A 17,897-nucleotide genomic window follows, 5' to 3' on the forward strand; every position below is an offset into this window, starting at 1 on the left:
GGTTACATGGAGCAAGGTTCACAAGGGTAATGTCCAATGCGATCATAATTTATAGGCGTAACTGATGGCAAATCAGATTGAACTAAAGCATTTCTAATCATAGGAGATTTATATGAAAAAGCAGAAATTGGCAACTCTTGGAAAATCAGCTCAGAAATTAATATATGCATTTATGTATTTATTTCTTATATACCCCTACTTACAAATATCTGTTCAGAGCGGTTTACAAGATAACATTCATAATTATACTATTTCCAAATAGTTCTGGCTGAAAATAATAGGATGCACACTAGATGATCAGGACTGTCCCTCAATCTTGGTAGTAACAATACATCACTGTTATTAAATAAAACCTGTTTAAGCGCATTTTACCATCTTAGTGCAGAAATCCCCGATTTGATTAATCTATGTGCTTGATCTCTTGCTTGGCATTTAAAGTCATCAGTTTCTGAACATAGCCTATGGAGATGAAGGAATTTACTCACCGGCAGACTTTCTTTTAATTGTGGATGGTAACTCTTAAAGTGTAAAGTATCTTTATCTAAAGATTTACGAAATAAAGAAAAAAATGAGCAATCATGATTTTAAAACCTGAAAAGGGAACACACGACTGAATGTTTGCATGAAATTCAGTTGGTGTCACATGCATTCAACTATTGAATAAATGATTCCAACTTCACAGATGTGACTTTCCTTATTAGCAGGATGTCAGTATATTGTTTCCAAAATAACATCTTAGATTTAAAAGATGTAGCAATGAAAAGATCTTCAAAATGCTCTACATATAGATGGGCAGTTTTGGGGGTCATTGCTGATATTGATAGCTTAATCGGGTTTGGAAATTTGATACACAAAAGGAATCGCTTCATAACTTTAGAGCTGATATTAAGAAAATCAAGTTTGAGAAGTTTCATCATGATGAGGGAGACTATAAACAGGGTTCCATTTACCCACGTATGTCTGTTTTCATCTCTCATATCCTAAAAAAGGGATGTTTCAGAGCTCCTCAGATGAATCTTCATCTAGGGATGAAACACATGAAAACAAACCAGGCCAACAGCGTCTTCGATCTTACAGATCTGGAAGACTACCAAATGTAGGAAGGCGAATCTACCTGTGACTTGATCTCAGAGTGCGCTCAGTCACCAGTCATAAACCTATTAGACTTACGGGTAGATTTTTAAACACCTGCACGCGTAAATCCTGGGCCTTATGCATGCTGGGTGAATTTTCAAACGGGCCCAGCATGCGAATAAGTGCCAGGGCCTGAAAAGGGGGCGGTCCGGAGGACGGGGTGGGGCTGGAGGCAGCTGGTACAGTGGCCATTTGCCACTGTGCTGGGAAGCCGCACGCCGGCAGTTGGCTGGCGCGTGCAAGTTGCTTCTGCTCCAATGGAGCAGTAAGCGACAAAACAAAAAACAGGAAGGTAGGAGAGAGGGTTTAGGGGGAGGGGAGTGTGGGTAGGGGGTAGGGAAGTTCCGTCCCAGTCCACTCCTTAATTGGAGCGGACTGGGAGAGAACTCGAGGAGGCCTGATCGCGTCACCACACAGCCATGGGATTTTATAACATGTGTGCGCTGGCACACGCATGTTATAAAATCGGTGCATCCATGTGTGCGCGCACATCTTTTAAAATCTACCCCTTAGTGTTATTTCACATTTATCAATAAATCTTGTCTTAGGTGTTGTCATTTGATCCTCTGGTCTCATTAAATAAAACTGATATAGAAGTGGCACACTTTTAGTTGATTTCGTGTGTTACAGTTGTGCCACAGGAAGTAGATATAGACGACGATGTCATTGTTTCTATAGTCCAGAAGAAATCTATTTTGGTCCCTCCTAGATCAATCAACCTGCTAATTTTTACTTTTCTCTACAACCAACAAACAATCAAGGAAACCTCTTGATATGTGGCTTTTTTGTACGGTTGCTAGCTTAGAGTCAACCTCTTGTTTTGGCTGACCCTTTCAGATAGCTCCTGTGTTTTTTATTCTTTAATTTTCTTTGTCAAACTTCTTTTTCTTTTCTTCTTTTTTGTATGTCAGTACTTCTTTAAAACAGTGCCTTATTGTGCTCCCGTTGTGCGATCAGACCCGTTTTCTAATGTGAACTTTTGAAAAGCAATTAATTTAACTTTGTGTCTACTTAATTATTGCCGCTGCTGTTTGGGTCCGCTTCTGCTTGCCCGACATGGGCCATGTTTCGGCAGAAAACTGCCTGCTTCAGGGGCCACGGGAAACCTTTTTGGTATCCAAATTACGGATTTGCCATCAAGAAGCACTTGGCTCCTGTTAAAATATATGAATAACCAATCAATATCATGCTTGTTCCATTTTGTTAAAACTATACCACTACTCAAGTCTAAAGCACTTACTATTGCTGCTTCTAAACTTGTTACCGTGCACGGCGCCTTCACTTTGAAATCCGGCGTCTCTCTCTATTCCTGCTCTAATATAGCTTTTCTAAGCCATTCACTGTGCCAATCACTTCGTCTCCCTCGGATCCTGGGTGCTAGCACCCAAGGGTGCTCTACTAATTATGCTAATTTGTGACGTCACCTATCTATTTTATTGTAATGATTTTAACCTGCCTGATTGTGTCTCTTAATGTGTGTTTTATGTTATTTGTGTATTTGCAGGCTTGGGTACTTATTTTTAAAGCCTTAAAAATACTTAAGACTGCTTCGCAAAAACTAGCGTAAACACTTACTTTTTGGCGGACTTTTTGGGGACCGCAGAAATCGCTAAATAGATGGGGTCGAAAGACGGACAAAAATTACGGGGAGTCTGCAGCAACATCGGGTAAACACATGGGGTCAAGAAATTAACAAGTGTATTTGACATCGGGTATCGATTAAAAATAAGCAAAAGAACTAACGCGGGAAAATCAAAGCAAATAAGGTAGTTCCTCATCAGATCCGCAGAATATAGGAAAAAGGCCCAGTTTTTAGAAAGTGAGCATCCAGTAGGTCTCCATCTAGTCCGCCAAAAAGTAAGTGTTTACGCTAGTTTTTGCGAAGCAGTCTTAAGTATTTTCAAGGCTTTAAAAATAAGTACCCAAGCCTGCAAATACACAAATAACATAAACACACATTAAGAGACACAATCAGGCAGGTTAAAATCATTATAATAAAATAGATAGGTGACGTCACAAATTAGCATAATTAGTAGAGCACCCTAGGGTGCTAGCACCCAGGATCCGAGGGAGACGAAGTGATTGGCCCAGTGAATGGCTTAGAAAAGCTATATTAGAGCAGGAATAGAGAGAGACGCCGGATTTCAAAGTGAAGGCGCCGTGCACGGTAACAAGTTTAGACGCAGCGATAGTAAGTGCTTTAGACTTGAGTAGTGGTATAGTTTTAACAAAACGGAACAAGCATGATATTGATTGGTTATTCATATATTTTAGCAGGAGCCAAGTGCTTCTTGATGGCAAATCCGTAATTTGGATACCAAAAAGGTTTCCCGTGGCCCCTGAAGCAGGCAGTTTTCTGCCGAAACATGGCCCATGTCGGGCAAGCGGAAGCGGACCCAAACAGCAGCGGCAATAATTAACTTTGTGTCTGCTTAAGTTAATTGCTTTTCAAAAGTTCACATTAGAAAACGGGTCTGACCGCACAACGGGAGCACAATAAGGCACTGTTTTAAAGAAGTATTGACATACAAAAAATATAAAAAGAAAAGAAAAAGAAGTTTGACAAAGAAAATTAAAGAATAAAAAACACGGGAGCTATCTGAAAGAGTCAGCCAAAACAAGAGGCTGACTCTAAGCTAGCAACCGTACAAAAAAGCCACATATCAAGAGGTTTCCTTGATTGTTTGTTGGTTGTAGAGTTGTTGTACAAGGAAACGAGGTTGGTTGTTGATTAATTTTTACTTTTCAGCAATTAGTTAAGAAAGATTTGACTAATGTGTTATCCTAAGTTGAGAAGCTTGCTTTGTGAGTTATGTATGAATAATCAAATTATCATCAAAATCTGCTGATAAAGGTGGATCTTTAGTAATTTTGAACAAAAGTTATTTTTTGGAGATAGAGCCCCAACTTTCTAATTCTATGTTCTCCCGTTTTAGAAATTGATGAGACTACTTCAAGCAGGAAGTTTTTTAGTTAGGGGATTAGATGTAGTATGTTTAAAACAAATAGGAGAACTTTTTTTTGTTTTTTAAACTCAATGCATCATTAAGCTCCGGAATTCATTGCCAGAAGATGTGGTGAAAGCTGTTAGTGTAGCCGTGTTTAAAAAGGTTTGTATAAGCTACTGGAGAAAAAGTCCATAAACCATTATTAAGGTGAACTTAGGGAAATCCACTACTTATCCTTGGAATAAGCAGCATGGAATCTATTTATTCTTTGAGATCCTATACCACATACATGTGGCTTGGATTGGCCACTGCTGGATTGGCTACCTCTGAGAGAAGATAATAAATTGGTATTTTCAGAAAATCAGTAATCAAAAAGGCTCGTTGTTTAGTAATCAAATGTCCATTAAGCTTGCTCCATTCTCTATAAGGTTAAGAGAATGGACATTTGATAACTAAAGAACGAGCCTTTTTGATTACTGATTTTCTGAAAATACCAATTTATTATCATCTTTGAGGTGGCCAATCCAAGCCACATGTATGTGGTATTGGAACCCAAAGAATTAATAAGATTCCATGCTGCTTATTCCAAGGATAAGTAGTGGATTTAATAATGGTTTATGGACTTTTTCTCCAGTAACTTATACAAACCTTTTTAAACATGGCTACACTAATAGCTTTCACCACATATTCTGGCAATGAATTCCTGAGCTTAATGATGCATTGAGTTAAAAAAAAAAAAAAAAAATCTCAGTTGTTTTAAACATACTACTTAGTTACTTCATTGCATTTTCTCATATTCTTTATACTTTTTAAGAGTAAACTGGTTTGCATTTACCCATTCCATTCATTATTTATAGAGCTCTATCATATCTCTCTTCAGCTGTATCTTCTCCAAGCCTTTAGCCTTTCCTCATAGTGAAATTGTTCCATCCCTTTTATCATTTTGGGTGCCCTTCTCTGTACCTTTTCTAAATCTGCTATATCTTTTTGAGGTGCAGTGATGAGAACGGCACACATACTTAAGATGTGATTTTGAAAGAGGCATAATGATATTTTATTTTCCATTTCTTTCCTAATAATTCCTAGCATTCTATTTGCTTTCTTGGCTGCTGCTGCACATCGAGCAGAGGATTTCAACATATTATCCACGATGACACCTAGATCATTTTCCTGAGTGGTGATTCCCAGTGTAAAACTTTGCGTTGTGTAGCTATAATTTAGATTGCTCTTCCCTAAGAGTATCACTTTGCACTTGTTCACATTAAATGTCAATTGCCAATTGGATGCCAAGTCTACCAGTCTTGCAAGGTCCTTTTGCAGTTTCTCCCAATCCTTTTGTGATTTAACAGCTTTGAATAATTTTGTGTCATCTGCACTTTTGATTACTTTACTCATTGTTCCCATTTCCGGGTCATTTATACATATGTTAAAAAGCAATTGTCCCTCTGTTGAGAAAGTTTACCATTTAGCTCCACTCTGCTTTTTGTCTTTTAACCTGCTCCCAATTCACCGTAGGATATTGCCTCCTATCCCATGACTTTTTAATTTCCTCAGAAGTCTGTCATGAAGGGCTTGTCACATGCTTTCTGGAAATCCAGATGTACTGTATCAACTGGCTCACCTTTATCCATGTTTGCTACATTTTTTTTGAAAGTGTAAATAGATTGGTGAGGCAAGATTTCCCTTGGCTATATACTTGTTAGCTTTGTCCCATTAAATTATGTCTTGACGATATGTTCAGTAATTTTGTTCTTTCTGATAGTTTCTACCATTTTGCCCTGCTTTGACATTAGGCTCAGTAGTTTGTAGTTTCTTGGATCACCCTGGAACCCTTTTTAAAAACTGGTGTTACATTGGCAACTCAACAGTCTTCAGGTACCATAAATGATTCTAAAGATAGTTTACAAATTACTATGTCTGCAGTTTAATTTTTCAGGTCTTACAACACTCTGGAATGTATGCTATCTAGTCCAGGAGATTTGCTACTCTTTAGATTGTCAATATTCCTTATTACATTTTCCAAGTTTACTATGATTATTTTAGTTCCTCTGAATCGCGATCTTTAAATATTTCTGGCATGGGTATCTCCCTTATATCTTCCTCAGTAAAGAATGAAGCAAATAATTCATGTAGTGTCTCTGCTGTGGCCTTGTCTTTCCTAAATGCCCCTTTTACCCCTTGATCATCTAAAGGTCCAGCTGTGTCCTTTACAGGCTTTCTGTTTCAAATGTATCTGAAAAGGTCATTATGTGTTTTTGCGTCTTTTCAAATTCTCTTTGCCTTCCTTATCAATGCTTTTCATTTAACTTGCCAGTGCTTGTTTCCTGTTTTCTTTATTCGGATCCCCCTCCATTTTTTTTAAAATGTTCTTTTAACTATAATAGCCTCTCACTTCACCTTTTAACCGTGCCAGTAGTTATTTACCTTCTTATCCACCTTTTGTATTGCCTGGGATACATCTAGTCTGGGCTTCCAAGATGGTATTTTTAAACAAGATCCATGCCTGATGTAAACGTTTGATCTTTGAAACTACTCCTTCCAGTTTTTTCCTAACCATTTTCCTTGTTTTATTATAGTTTTACAGTTAAGTCAAATTTGATAGCATCATAATCAGTATTGCTAAGTGGCACCAAATCCCGTTTCCCTTAAGGACTAGATCTAAAATAGTTCCCCCTCTTGTTGGTTCTTGAACTAGCTGCTCTATGAAGCAGACACTTATTTCATCTAGGATCATCACCTCCTTAGCATATTCTGATATGACATATACCTTAGTCGATACTGGGGTAATTGAAGTCCTAGCATTATCACTAAGCTGCTAATTTTTTTTTAGCTTTCTCTAATTTAATTTATTTTAGCAATTGTCTGGTCATTCTGCTCAGGTGGATGATAATGCACGACAATGCTATTTTATTCCCCTTTTCACATGGAATTTCTATTCATAAGAGTTCAACAGTGCATTTTGTTTCCTGCAGAACTTTTATCCTGTTTGACTCAATGCCCTTTTTAATATTTAGTGCCACCCCTTCACCAATTTGATCCATTCTATCACTGCAATATAATTTGTACCTTGGTTTCAGTGTCCCACTGGAGATGCTAATTTATATCTACCTCTTCTTTCAGTGCTAATACACTATAACTCTTCCATCTTAGTTTTTAGATTTCTAGCATTTGTATGTAGATATTTCAAAGTACGGTTTTTTTGTTTGAATTAACAACCTGCTTATCAGTTGAGAGGTAATTCTGAATCCTTTCAACTCTGTTTTCTCATTACTTAACACCTGGGCCACTTTTGCATGTATTGCATCCTCCAAAGATAAATCAATCCGAACCATGCGCTTCTGAGTGACTGGTTAAAAAAGCTGCTCTGTCTCCTTTTTTAAGTTGAGTGCCAGAAGCCTGTTCCATCCTAGTTAAGGTGGAACCGATCCTTTCGGAAAAGGCTCCCCCCTTCCCCAAAATGTTGCCCAGTTCCTTACAAAACTGAATCCCTCTTCCCTGTACCATCGTCTCATCCACGCATTGAGACTCCTGAGCTCTGCCTGCCTCTGGGGTCTTGCATATAGAATGGAAAGCATGTCTGAGAATGCTACCTTTTGTGGTTCTGAATTTCAACTTTCTACCTAAAAACCTAAATTTGGCTTCCAGAACCTCCCTCCCTGCACCTTCCTATGTCATTTGTGTCCACATACCAATACAGTTGGCTTCTCCCCAGCACTATCTAAAATCCTGTCTGTGATGTGTGAGGCCCGCTACCTTTGCACTGGCAGGCAAGTTACCAAGCGATGCTCATGTCCACCAGCCATCCAGTTATCTACATTCCTAATGATTGATTTGCTACAGGAAGTTTATTGATGGAATGTTGGGCTTAATGTATAGATCATGTACCCTTGTGATTTAAGCTCATTTGGAGAATAGGATGACTGGTAATGTATACCTATAGACCGTGTTGTACACATTCACTCTGGAAGATTTCACACTCTCTGGCATGGATTATAAGACTGAGATAATGTATGTGATGTAATTTATTGATGGTAAATTTATATTTCAAAGTTCAATTGTTCAGTTTTTAATTCCTCATACTGTATGATATGCAATTAGTGCTTCTAACTACCTAGTGTCCTACCTTTTCTTACTGCTCTCTGAAGTGAAATGTTTTGTAACATAGCCAGGAGTCCATATCGCCTCTGCATATTTCCTTCTGGTCTTAGGCCCACCTCAGCATGGTTTGGTCTGTCTCCTTCTGGTCACATTTGCGGCTGGGCTGCTTACATCTGCTTTGAGCTGGAGCTGGCTGTCTGGTCATCTGCCCAATTTGTCTGCGTTGGGGCTGATGCCTTGCTTTTCCCAGAGATGTTGGGGCTGAATGTTTGCCACATTTTTGGGCTCCGGCCTCACTCTTTTATGGTGCTGTCTTATGCAGTCACGGAGCAAAATTGCATGTCTTTCATCTGACTGCTTGGATCTAAGCATAAATCCATACCCCTACAAGGTCAGGGGTCTTGAGTTATTTGGGTCTAAAGAGACCAAAATGGTTCATCACATCCCATGTTTATATCTTCTTCCATGGGATTGGGGAGTGGAAGAAACTTCTGAATATGAGGCCTCCCCTCATTGGTTGGATATTCTCTTAAAACACACGTGTTACTTTTTATTCTGCATATCTTATTAGTCGGTTGATAACAGGCAAAGCTGAGCCTTTTGGGCTCACCTCCAATCATGTCCTCATTCTCATCAACATTTGCCAAGTTCCAAAAGGCTCCTTTTGCTTTGCTAGAACAGGGTCCATCTGCTCTGCAACTGACTGTTATAGCTCCGACTTTTAAATGTTTTGAAATATTCTAAAAGGCCCAAGTGCTGGAAAAGTCTCTAGGCCTAGTTTCTCTTAATGTTTAAATATCCATTTCTTTAAAATGTCCATTTATTCATGCATTGTAAAAGGCTTATATAAGCCAAAAATAAAAATGTCCATATGAGAGGCTTTTTAAAGACAAATATGGCATTATTCAAGAGCTTATCCTGACTCTATACACTAATCTATACATAATTTCTTCCTCCCAAGTTCTAATCATAACAGAATCACCAACTACAATGGCTATCTTAACCCTTCCCTTCTGGACACGTGCCCCTGGAGACATATCTTTGGTGCGAGAGGATACTATATCATCTTGAGGGCAGGTCCTAGCTATAGGATTACTTCCTGGCATACCGAGGTTATGCTCTGTTTCCAGGTGACCTTTCTCCTCCAAGGCAGCAGAGGGACTGTCAGAGTGGAGATAGGACTAGTTTACTATGTAACTTCAGGTACATAGTACCTGAGTATATAGAATATTACTATATACCTCAGTATATACATATAGGTACATGGTACCTGAGGTTGTATAGATATACAGAGGTAGACACATGAATGTGTCTACTTCTATATACCTCTCTGTCTCCCATAGTTCGTCCAGGTCTGCTACTCTAGCCTCCAGAGATTGGAATCATTCTGTGAGGGCTAGGAGTTCTTTGCACCAAGTGCACACATACAGCTTCTCATCAACTGGTAGATAATCATACATATGGCACTTGTTGCAAAAGACTGAATAGCCCCTTCCTCCCCTCACTTCTAGACTACTGTTTGCATCTTAATTTTGTTATTAGCAATTTAAAATATTTAATGGAGTAGGGATGTTAAAACCAATCTAAAGTACCTTTAATCTATTGTCTTATTTTATATTTGTCTGTGACCCTCAAAACACTATATTTAATCTCCTTACAAGTACCTGGTTACATACCTTATTGACTTTCGTTTTGAAATAATTACTTGTCTGTGTATCAGACTTGTTGTAAATTTATAGTAAGGGGTGATTAGGCATGCACCTTCAGATCTTGTCTTGTTTGGAAGTGTGTGGGGCCTGTGGAATCTGGGGCTGTGAGAACTGTGAAGCCTAGATGGCTCGCAGTGTTCTTTGGAGTCTTCAGCTGAGGCTGTTGGGAGAAATATTCAGATGAGTCTTCCTGTCCTCTTCTGCGGGAAGAGTGCAGGAACTGTGGAAGCTGGGGCTGTGAGAGCTGAAGCCCAGATGACTCAGTGTCCTCTGGAACAGTGGTTCCCAACCTTTGTGTGGTGGCACACCTAGCACAGAGTTCACTTTATCGTGACACACCATCTTTTTCTCTTCTCTTCTATTCCCTTCCCTCTCCTCTCCTCACCTCCAGTATCACTATCACCATGTTCTCTTCCTTTCCCTCTTCCACCCTGTGGCATCATCACCTTCTCTTCCTCGTTCCTTCCCTCTCTCCCATCACTGACCTTATCACCATCTTCCTTCTCTGTCCACCCCAAGCATCATCATCACCTTGTCCTGTCCTTTTTCCATCCCTTGGTATTATCATCACCATCTTTCTCTTCACTTTTTTCCCTTCACTATTCCTCCTCCACCTGGCATAATCTTTTTTGAGATGCAGCGACAATTCTGGTCGCCGCATCTCAAAAAAGATATAGTTGTGATGGAGAAGGTACAGAGAAGGGCAATCAAAATGATAAAGGGGATGGAACAGCTCCCCTATGAGGAAAGGCTGAAGAGGTTAGGGCTGTTCAGCTTGGAGAAGAGACAGCTGAGGGGGAATATGATAGAGGTGTGTAAAATCATGAGAGATCTTGAACGAGTAGATGTGAATTGGTTATTTACACTTTTGGATAATAGAAGGACTAGGGGGCACTCCATGAAGTTAGCAAGTAGCACATTTAAGACTAATTGGAGAAAATTATTTTTCACTCAATGCACAATTAAGCTCTGGAATTTGTTGCCAGAGGATGTAGTTAATGCATTTAGTGTAGCTGGGTTTAAAAAAGGTTTGGATGAGTTCTTTGAGGAGAAGTCCATTAACGGCTATTAATCAAGTTGACTTAGGGAATGGCCTCTGCTATTACTGGCATCAGTAACATGGGATGATCTATATGTTTGGATACTTGCCAGGTTCTTGTGGCCTAGTTTGGCCTCTTTTGGTAACAGGATGCTGGGCTTGATGGACCCTTGGTCTGACCAGCATGGAATTTCTTATGTTCTTACGTTGTTATCACTACCTTCTCCCTTCCCTCTCCCTCCACCCCATTGGCATCATTACCTTCTCTACCCTGGCATAATCACCCTCACTTTCCTCTCTCTCTCCCATCCCAGTTTCATCACCTTTTCTTTCCTCTACTCCCCTTCCACTTCCTGTTATCATCTCCTTATCTCTCACCCCTGCTCCATCTGAATAATCAACTCCCCTTTCCTTCCCTCTTCCCCCTTGGCATCATTACCTTCCATCTGGCCCCACACCAGTAGGTACATTCAGCTGTATTTTCCCTTTCCTATAATCTTGAAACCAGCAGAGTCTATAAGCAGCACTTTCCTGGTGCTGCTGTTTCCTCCTCTGCTAGTTTCCTTCTGCAATTGGACATGCACGGGGCCAGCAGGTCACACAAGGGCCCTGTGCAGTTTCAGTTGCAGAGGAGAGCCAGTGGAAGCTGGGGCTATGGGAATTGAAGCCTCAGTGGCTCACAGAATCTTCTGCTGGTGCAATGTATTCCAGAACAGAGGCGCTACGGCAGCAAAGGCCCGATTCCTTGGTTCAGCAAGGTTGGTACCTTCAGCAGACCCTGATGGGTGGATCTTAATGCTCGTGTTGGATTATAAATATGTAAAATGGCACTGATTCGTGGTGATGAAGTGTTTATTTAAAAGCCTATGAATGAGCATAGTGATCTTGAATCTGACATGCCACTGAACTGCAGGAGTAATGTGATCTCTGATACTGAAACAAATTTTAAATTCACTTTGCTTTCTAACATGACATACAACTATCTCTGTCCTTACCCAATCATTTTTATGATTATTTTTTTTTTTACATCTTGTATTAGCACTTAGCTTTTTATTTATTTATTTATTTATTTATTTATTTATTTTTGGTTTTTATATACCGGAAGTTCCTGTATACAATACATATCACTCTGGTTCACATTTAACAGAGATAACTATCGCCGGGAAGGCGGTTTACAAGGAACATATCGTATATAATAAACGGATAATCTAAAATAAAGTACAATCAATTATGAAACAACTAAGATCAACTTAGAACACAACTTGGAACATATAACTGAAGTAATATAAGCAATATGGACATTACATTATTGTTGTAAGACAAGGGGGGTGGTTGTTCTTCTTGCTTTAGCTCTCTGGGAAAGCTTGACGGAAGAGCCAAGTCTTGAGTTTCACTTTAAAAGTAGTGTGGCATGGTTCAAGGCGGAGGTCCTTAATCAGGATGTTTACTATAAACATCCTGATTAAAAAAAACAACAAAAAAAAAACCCAGGCACAAATGGAAACTTGGTAAAGTATGCTAATGAAATCTGCCTTTAAACATATTTACAAATTATGCAAATTTTCTGAGCTGTGCAAATAACCTGTGACTTTTTTTTTTCATGCTTCAAAATATATCGTTGTAGGTAGTTGATCCTGTCCAATAGGGTTTACTCTTGAATGTAATTTTCTTTGCACATCTCTAGATTTTGCTGCATTTACTTAATGAGTGCTATTAACTGGTTGCTATGACTATCTTACAGTGGATATCTAATTTCTCCCATCTTGAATGAATACATATCTCCTCTTCTTGTAAGCAAAGGACAGGTATATGTTTAAAGTATTCTTTAAATGTGATTAAACCAAAAGTGCAGTAGTCTGACCACCAAGAAGCTGTGTGAACATGATTCTTCTAATAGAAATTTCATTGAATGTAAAAAATCTAGAGTTGCTAAAGGAAATACTTTTTTTTTTTTTTTTTTTAAAGTTCTATAGCGAAAGCTGTCAAAGATTAAAACTGTTAATTTGTTTTTCTATTGTCTTTCTATTAGGTATCTTCACATACTTATGATCTTCTGGTCGTTTGTGGCTGGAGTTGTCACATTCTATAGCTTACTGGGACCAGATTCTCTCTTACCAAATATTTTTTTCACAATTAAATATAAATCAAAGGTAACTTTATATCACAGTGTGTCCTGTTCTGTGTTTAAGTATCACGAGTGTGTAATCTGTTTCATTTTCTTGTCAATGTAGAAGCCATTACTATGTGGTGAAATTTTGATTTTTCCATCAGTAAGCAGTCTGAATTAGCCATGCTGTATTAGGGTGACGTCATTTGACGGCAAACGATGTGGAGCTCTCGCCAATTGGGAGAGGTTTTTGCTGCTCTGCTCATGCATGGCAGTTCCTGCATAGTTGATCGAAGTAGAGGCTCCTTGGTTCTTCTTTTTCTACGCTATCGCATGGATGGAAGGAATCTCATCTCCTCAGAACTAGTTTTTCTCTCAATTTCGTGTCAGCTACCCAAAACAGCACTTTTTAGTGCTATACCGTGTCTAAGAAGCAGCCAGGATTTAAATACTGCCAATTTGGCAAAATGTCAGCAACAGATGGAAATAACTATTGTTATATCTGTCTAAGGCTCAAGCACAATCAAGCCAACTGCAGGGACTGTGGCCATATGTCTCTGAGAGTTGGCGCCAGAGGGCCAAAAAGATTGCAAGACTCCGGGAACGAGTCTACAACTCTTTCTAGTCAGGGAGTTACGCGCCATCACCACGGCACTCTGCACATTCATCACAGAGCCTAAAACCACAGCACCAGCCAAAAAAATGGCGACCTGAGTCAGTGGAGCTGTCAAAGAAGGCCCCGCAGCTCCCAACTTTCTGGGACAGCTCCCAGAAAGTCCTGCAATATTCTGAAGCATTACCCTGCTCTACCATGGCTAAGCCTTTAGCTTTGGACTTATGGATGCATGGAACGGCATCTGCACAGTTGATGCCATGCCCTGAGTTGTCATGTCATAAAGATGCGTCAAAGCACATGCACAATGTGATGTGACTTGACCCGATACTTTTCGATGCACTTCACGTACAACCTCGTCTCATGACGCACGCATATTGAAGACATCTCAGACGATGCACGCCACGCATCCAAAGCAATTGATGTACAACGCATCTGCATCGAAAGATGCGAGACCCACGCAAACCACTTAGAAGCAATTGACGTGGCACAACTCTACCCATGTTGTCCAACCGAAGCAGACGCAGAAATCCCTTCAGGTTCCTAGAAAGCATCCATGTCCATTAGGGGACCTCACACTCCAAGATTCTTTAAATAAAAAGAAACCAGAAGAAGGCCACCCTGCAGAGATCATTATGTAGAGGTAGAGCCTATTCTGCAATGTTACTTGGCCCAACCATGGATGTCCATAAGAACATAAGAAATTGCCATACTGGGTCAGACCAAGGGTCCATCAAGCCCAGCATCCTGTTTCCAACAGTGGCCAATCCAGGCCATAAGAACCTGGCAAGTACCCAAAAACTAAGTCTATTCCATGTCCCCTCAAAGACCACTTTCTGTGAGTTCCTTGAGCTCTTCTCAGAGTGGAATGAGGGTTTATTCATCTTTCAAGAAAATCCCTCAGAAGACAAAGCAAATCTTTTCAGGAAGAGCTGGTCCCATGTGAACAATCTTACTGGGAACTACCTGTGGCCTTCTATTAGTAGTCTGCCTCTGACATTGTTCGAGCAGCTATACCAACTAAGGGACATGGATGTTCATTATCCATTATGCTTGCATATCCCACGGACAAGACACACCTTCTCCTATCTCCAGACTCTGTCATCTCAGGCAATGCAACAAATTAAGGCCATTATAACCAACCTATTTATCTCGTTGCATCCGAATATGCCCGCTCTGTTCTCTTCTCAGCCGATGGAGCGGATTGAAATGGGGACATCGCCACCAGCTTCGCTCAGAGAAGTCTATCCTATGCACTCTTTGCCTGTGAGCCATCACAGCCCTTCAGTTTCAACAGGGCAACACACTCCCCTAGCTACTGCACAATCAGAGGGATCCCTCCCCCCCCCCCCCCCCAATCTCCATCTTCATCCACAAGACTACCCTCTGACCTGCTGGAAGAACCACCGGAGCCCACATTTCCAGAGGATTTCACCTATACCAGATTTGTAGAGAAGATAGACAACACTTTAAGGGTTGAGGTGCTAAAGATTCCAGACCCCTGCGCAGAGGTTTTTTTTATCCTTAAAATCTTAGAGAGACCCTTTGAACCATCAGCATTGCCATCTTACAAACTTTTGGACTCCATTTTACTGAAGTCTTGGGAGTCCCCACATTCAAATGTGCCAGTGTCCAGGAAACTAGACCTCAAGTTTAGTTTACAAAAATCCAAGGGTTACGGAGTAGTCCACTTACCCCATGCTTCCGTTGTGGTGGAATCCGCAATGAAAAAGTTGAAACTTCATTCTAATATATCACTTGGGAAGGATAATAAGGTTTTAGACTACTTCGGTTGTAAAGTCTTCCAAAGCTTCATGCTCTCCTCTACATGGTGTAATATTTATAAGAATGCCTCCAACAACTTAAGCCATTCATGTATGCAGAAACTGGAGAGCAGATTACCCCTCAGCACAGCTAATTCAGACTGCTTATCAATGGAAAAAAGCAAGTTTGCTTACCGTAGATAGGATGAATTAGCCATGTGGTCCTGCTCTTCTCCCTGGTAATCTCTACATTCCATGGGACATAGTCCCTATTCTTTATATGAACTAAGACTCTACTTCGGTCGATCGAGCGGGAACTGCCATGCATGAGCAGAGCAGCAAAACTTGGAGAGAGCTCTGCATTGTCAGATGACATCACCCTAAGACAGCATGACTAATTCATCCTGCTATCTATGGAAAACACAGTTTACGGTAAGCCAACTTGCTTTTCTCTCTGTATGTGCTAATGATCTGCCATAAGGGCCAGCACTGGGTCCAGTACAATTACATGTTCAAATAATTTAGGAAGACAGTCTGTGCAGGTTTTGCTATATACACAGATGATATAAAAACGAGTGATTTAAGACCTGGAGCTGTGAGTGAGTGTCTTTGGACTCTGGAGCTGAAATAAAAACACATTTGGGGTACAGTGGGAGGTATCCCAAAGCCTGGTATGGAAACATTATAAAACTTCTGGTAATATTCGCCAAATGTGTTCTGTAATGAGGAAAATGGTTTCAATGAAGTAAAAAAAAAAAAAGCCAAGCAAACCCTGAAACCCCCAAACCTTTTAAATTTCATCATGGTTGAAATGGTGTAGTTTGGTCTCATTTTGGAATAATTTGCCTCATTAATCTTTAGGAACTGTCTGAAGAGGTTAGTGTTGAGCTTCCTTGGCCTTTAAACCTTAGCATGTGACAGTGGGAAGAATTTAGAATGATCTGGGGACTTGGGCTGTCTGCTGAGCCCTTCTCAGTGCTGTGGAGTTCCAGCCTCATGCTGAGCTTGCAAGGTTAGGAAAAAGACTTGCATGGGAGCAGACCAAGCCCTAAATGACAGAGACAATAACTCCTATTAAAATATTCTCCTTTTGGGCGAGTGTAACATGCTGCTGTTTCAATTTAGCAAACTTTTAAATCAGCTGATGGATGGGGTATTTACTTTGTGAGGAGATACCGAGGTAGCTAAGAATTTGTAATTTGGAGAAAAGGACACCCAGAAGAGATTTCCCTGGATACCAGTATCAGAAGGAAGTATTAACTTTCACTGTAACATTATTCAGCCTGTGGAGTTGTCTTTGTTGGATAATTTAGGGAACTTTAGTATTTCATGACTGGAGGAGATGCTATGATAGCCTGAAAAAAATCTAGTGGTCACTGTGATGAAGCTGTGCTGAACAAAGGCACATGTCTGAGCTCCTTCGAGATCCTGTAAAAACTATTAGAAATAACTTGGAGCTAGAAAACAAGAAAGTAAGTGTAGAAGAGTAGTGCAGGTTCTGTAAGTAAGTTTAACCTTCCTAGAGATGACTAAAATCCAGAGAATTCTGAGAGAGGGGGAAGGTGCAAGACTGTACAAGGGCTGGTACCATGGAGAAAACTAGTGGTAAAAAAAAACCCAGAGAAAATGCCAAAGGATATTTCACTTTTTAAACTTATTCATTAAAATTCAAAACTACTCTTAGCGCGGTACAGCCAAAAATATAATAGGATATACAAGGACAAAAACAATAGCAATATTTTAAAAATATGATAGGCAGCTAAGGGGAATAATTAAAACAAAATTTGCCAAAGTGGAGTATCAAAAATAAAAACAAGAGCACAACACAAAATATATAGGTAACAATGTCTAAATGAGTTACTTCTGCTTTATCAAACTCCAGTTTTTAACAAATTTCATCTCAATGATTTTAAAACAATCAATGTGATTGACAGAAACAAAAAACAATATCTGTGCAAGAAGACCTCCCAAATACTGAGAAATCAAGTAGTTGCCTTAGAGAAAAATAATAATTTGATTAGAAAGCATCAAAGATCAGAAATATAGATGGATGAAAAAAGATTAGAATCATTGGATCACGTTTTTCCATGAACTAAAAGTCTTGCCAATTCTACTCTAGTAGCGGTCTGAATTGGTTTGAAGTATTATTATTGTATTGATATTCAGGAATGACATGCATAGTCCCTTTTTCTTTTTAAAGTTCTTTTTGAATTATCTCCTATGTATGGGTATGCCCACTTTGCATGGACTACTGGGTCTGTTAATATTTCCTAAAGTGTTCTCATTTTTTTAATTAAATTATTTTCATGTGTGGGAAGATTTTCAGACTCTTTCCTTTAGTTGCATTGTTATTTAGACAGATGTATAATTATGGAGAGTTTGCAAATGACTGTTTGTTTTTTTATTGATCCTGATGTATGATTCTTTTATTCTTCAGATATTTAAGTTTGTTGGTTTTGTTTTTTGTTATAATGCTCCTGCGATAC

The 17,897-nt window shown here is 39.6% G+C and overlaps 1 protein-coding gene across 4 annotated transcripts in view; it reads left to right on the forward strand.

The window, feature by feature from the left end:
- Window positions 1-17,897, forward strand: part of SNX14 (sorting nexin 14) — a 271,117-nt gene that overhangs the window by 13,900 nt on the left and 239,320 nt on the right. For all 4 annotated transcript variants that reach the window (XM_029595485.1, XM_029595488.1, XM_029595486.1 and 1 more), the window contains exon 2: window positions 12,958-13,078. In XM_029595485.1, the coding sequence (XP_029451345.1) occupies window positions 12,958-13,078 (121 nt within the window). The remainder of the gene's footprint in view (window positions 1-12,957; window positions 13,079-17,897) is intronic.

The sequence above is a fragment of the Rhinatrema bivittatum genome, chromosome 3 (assembly GCF_901001135.1).
Source record: "Rhinatrema bivittatum chromosome 3, aRhiBiv1.1, whole genome shotgun sequence".
Classification (NCBI taxonomy): domain Eukaryota; kingdom Metazoa; phylum Chordata; class Amphibia; order Gymnophiona; family Rhinatrematidae; genus Rhinatrema; species Rhinatrema bivittatum.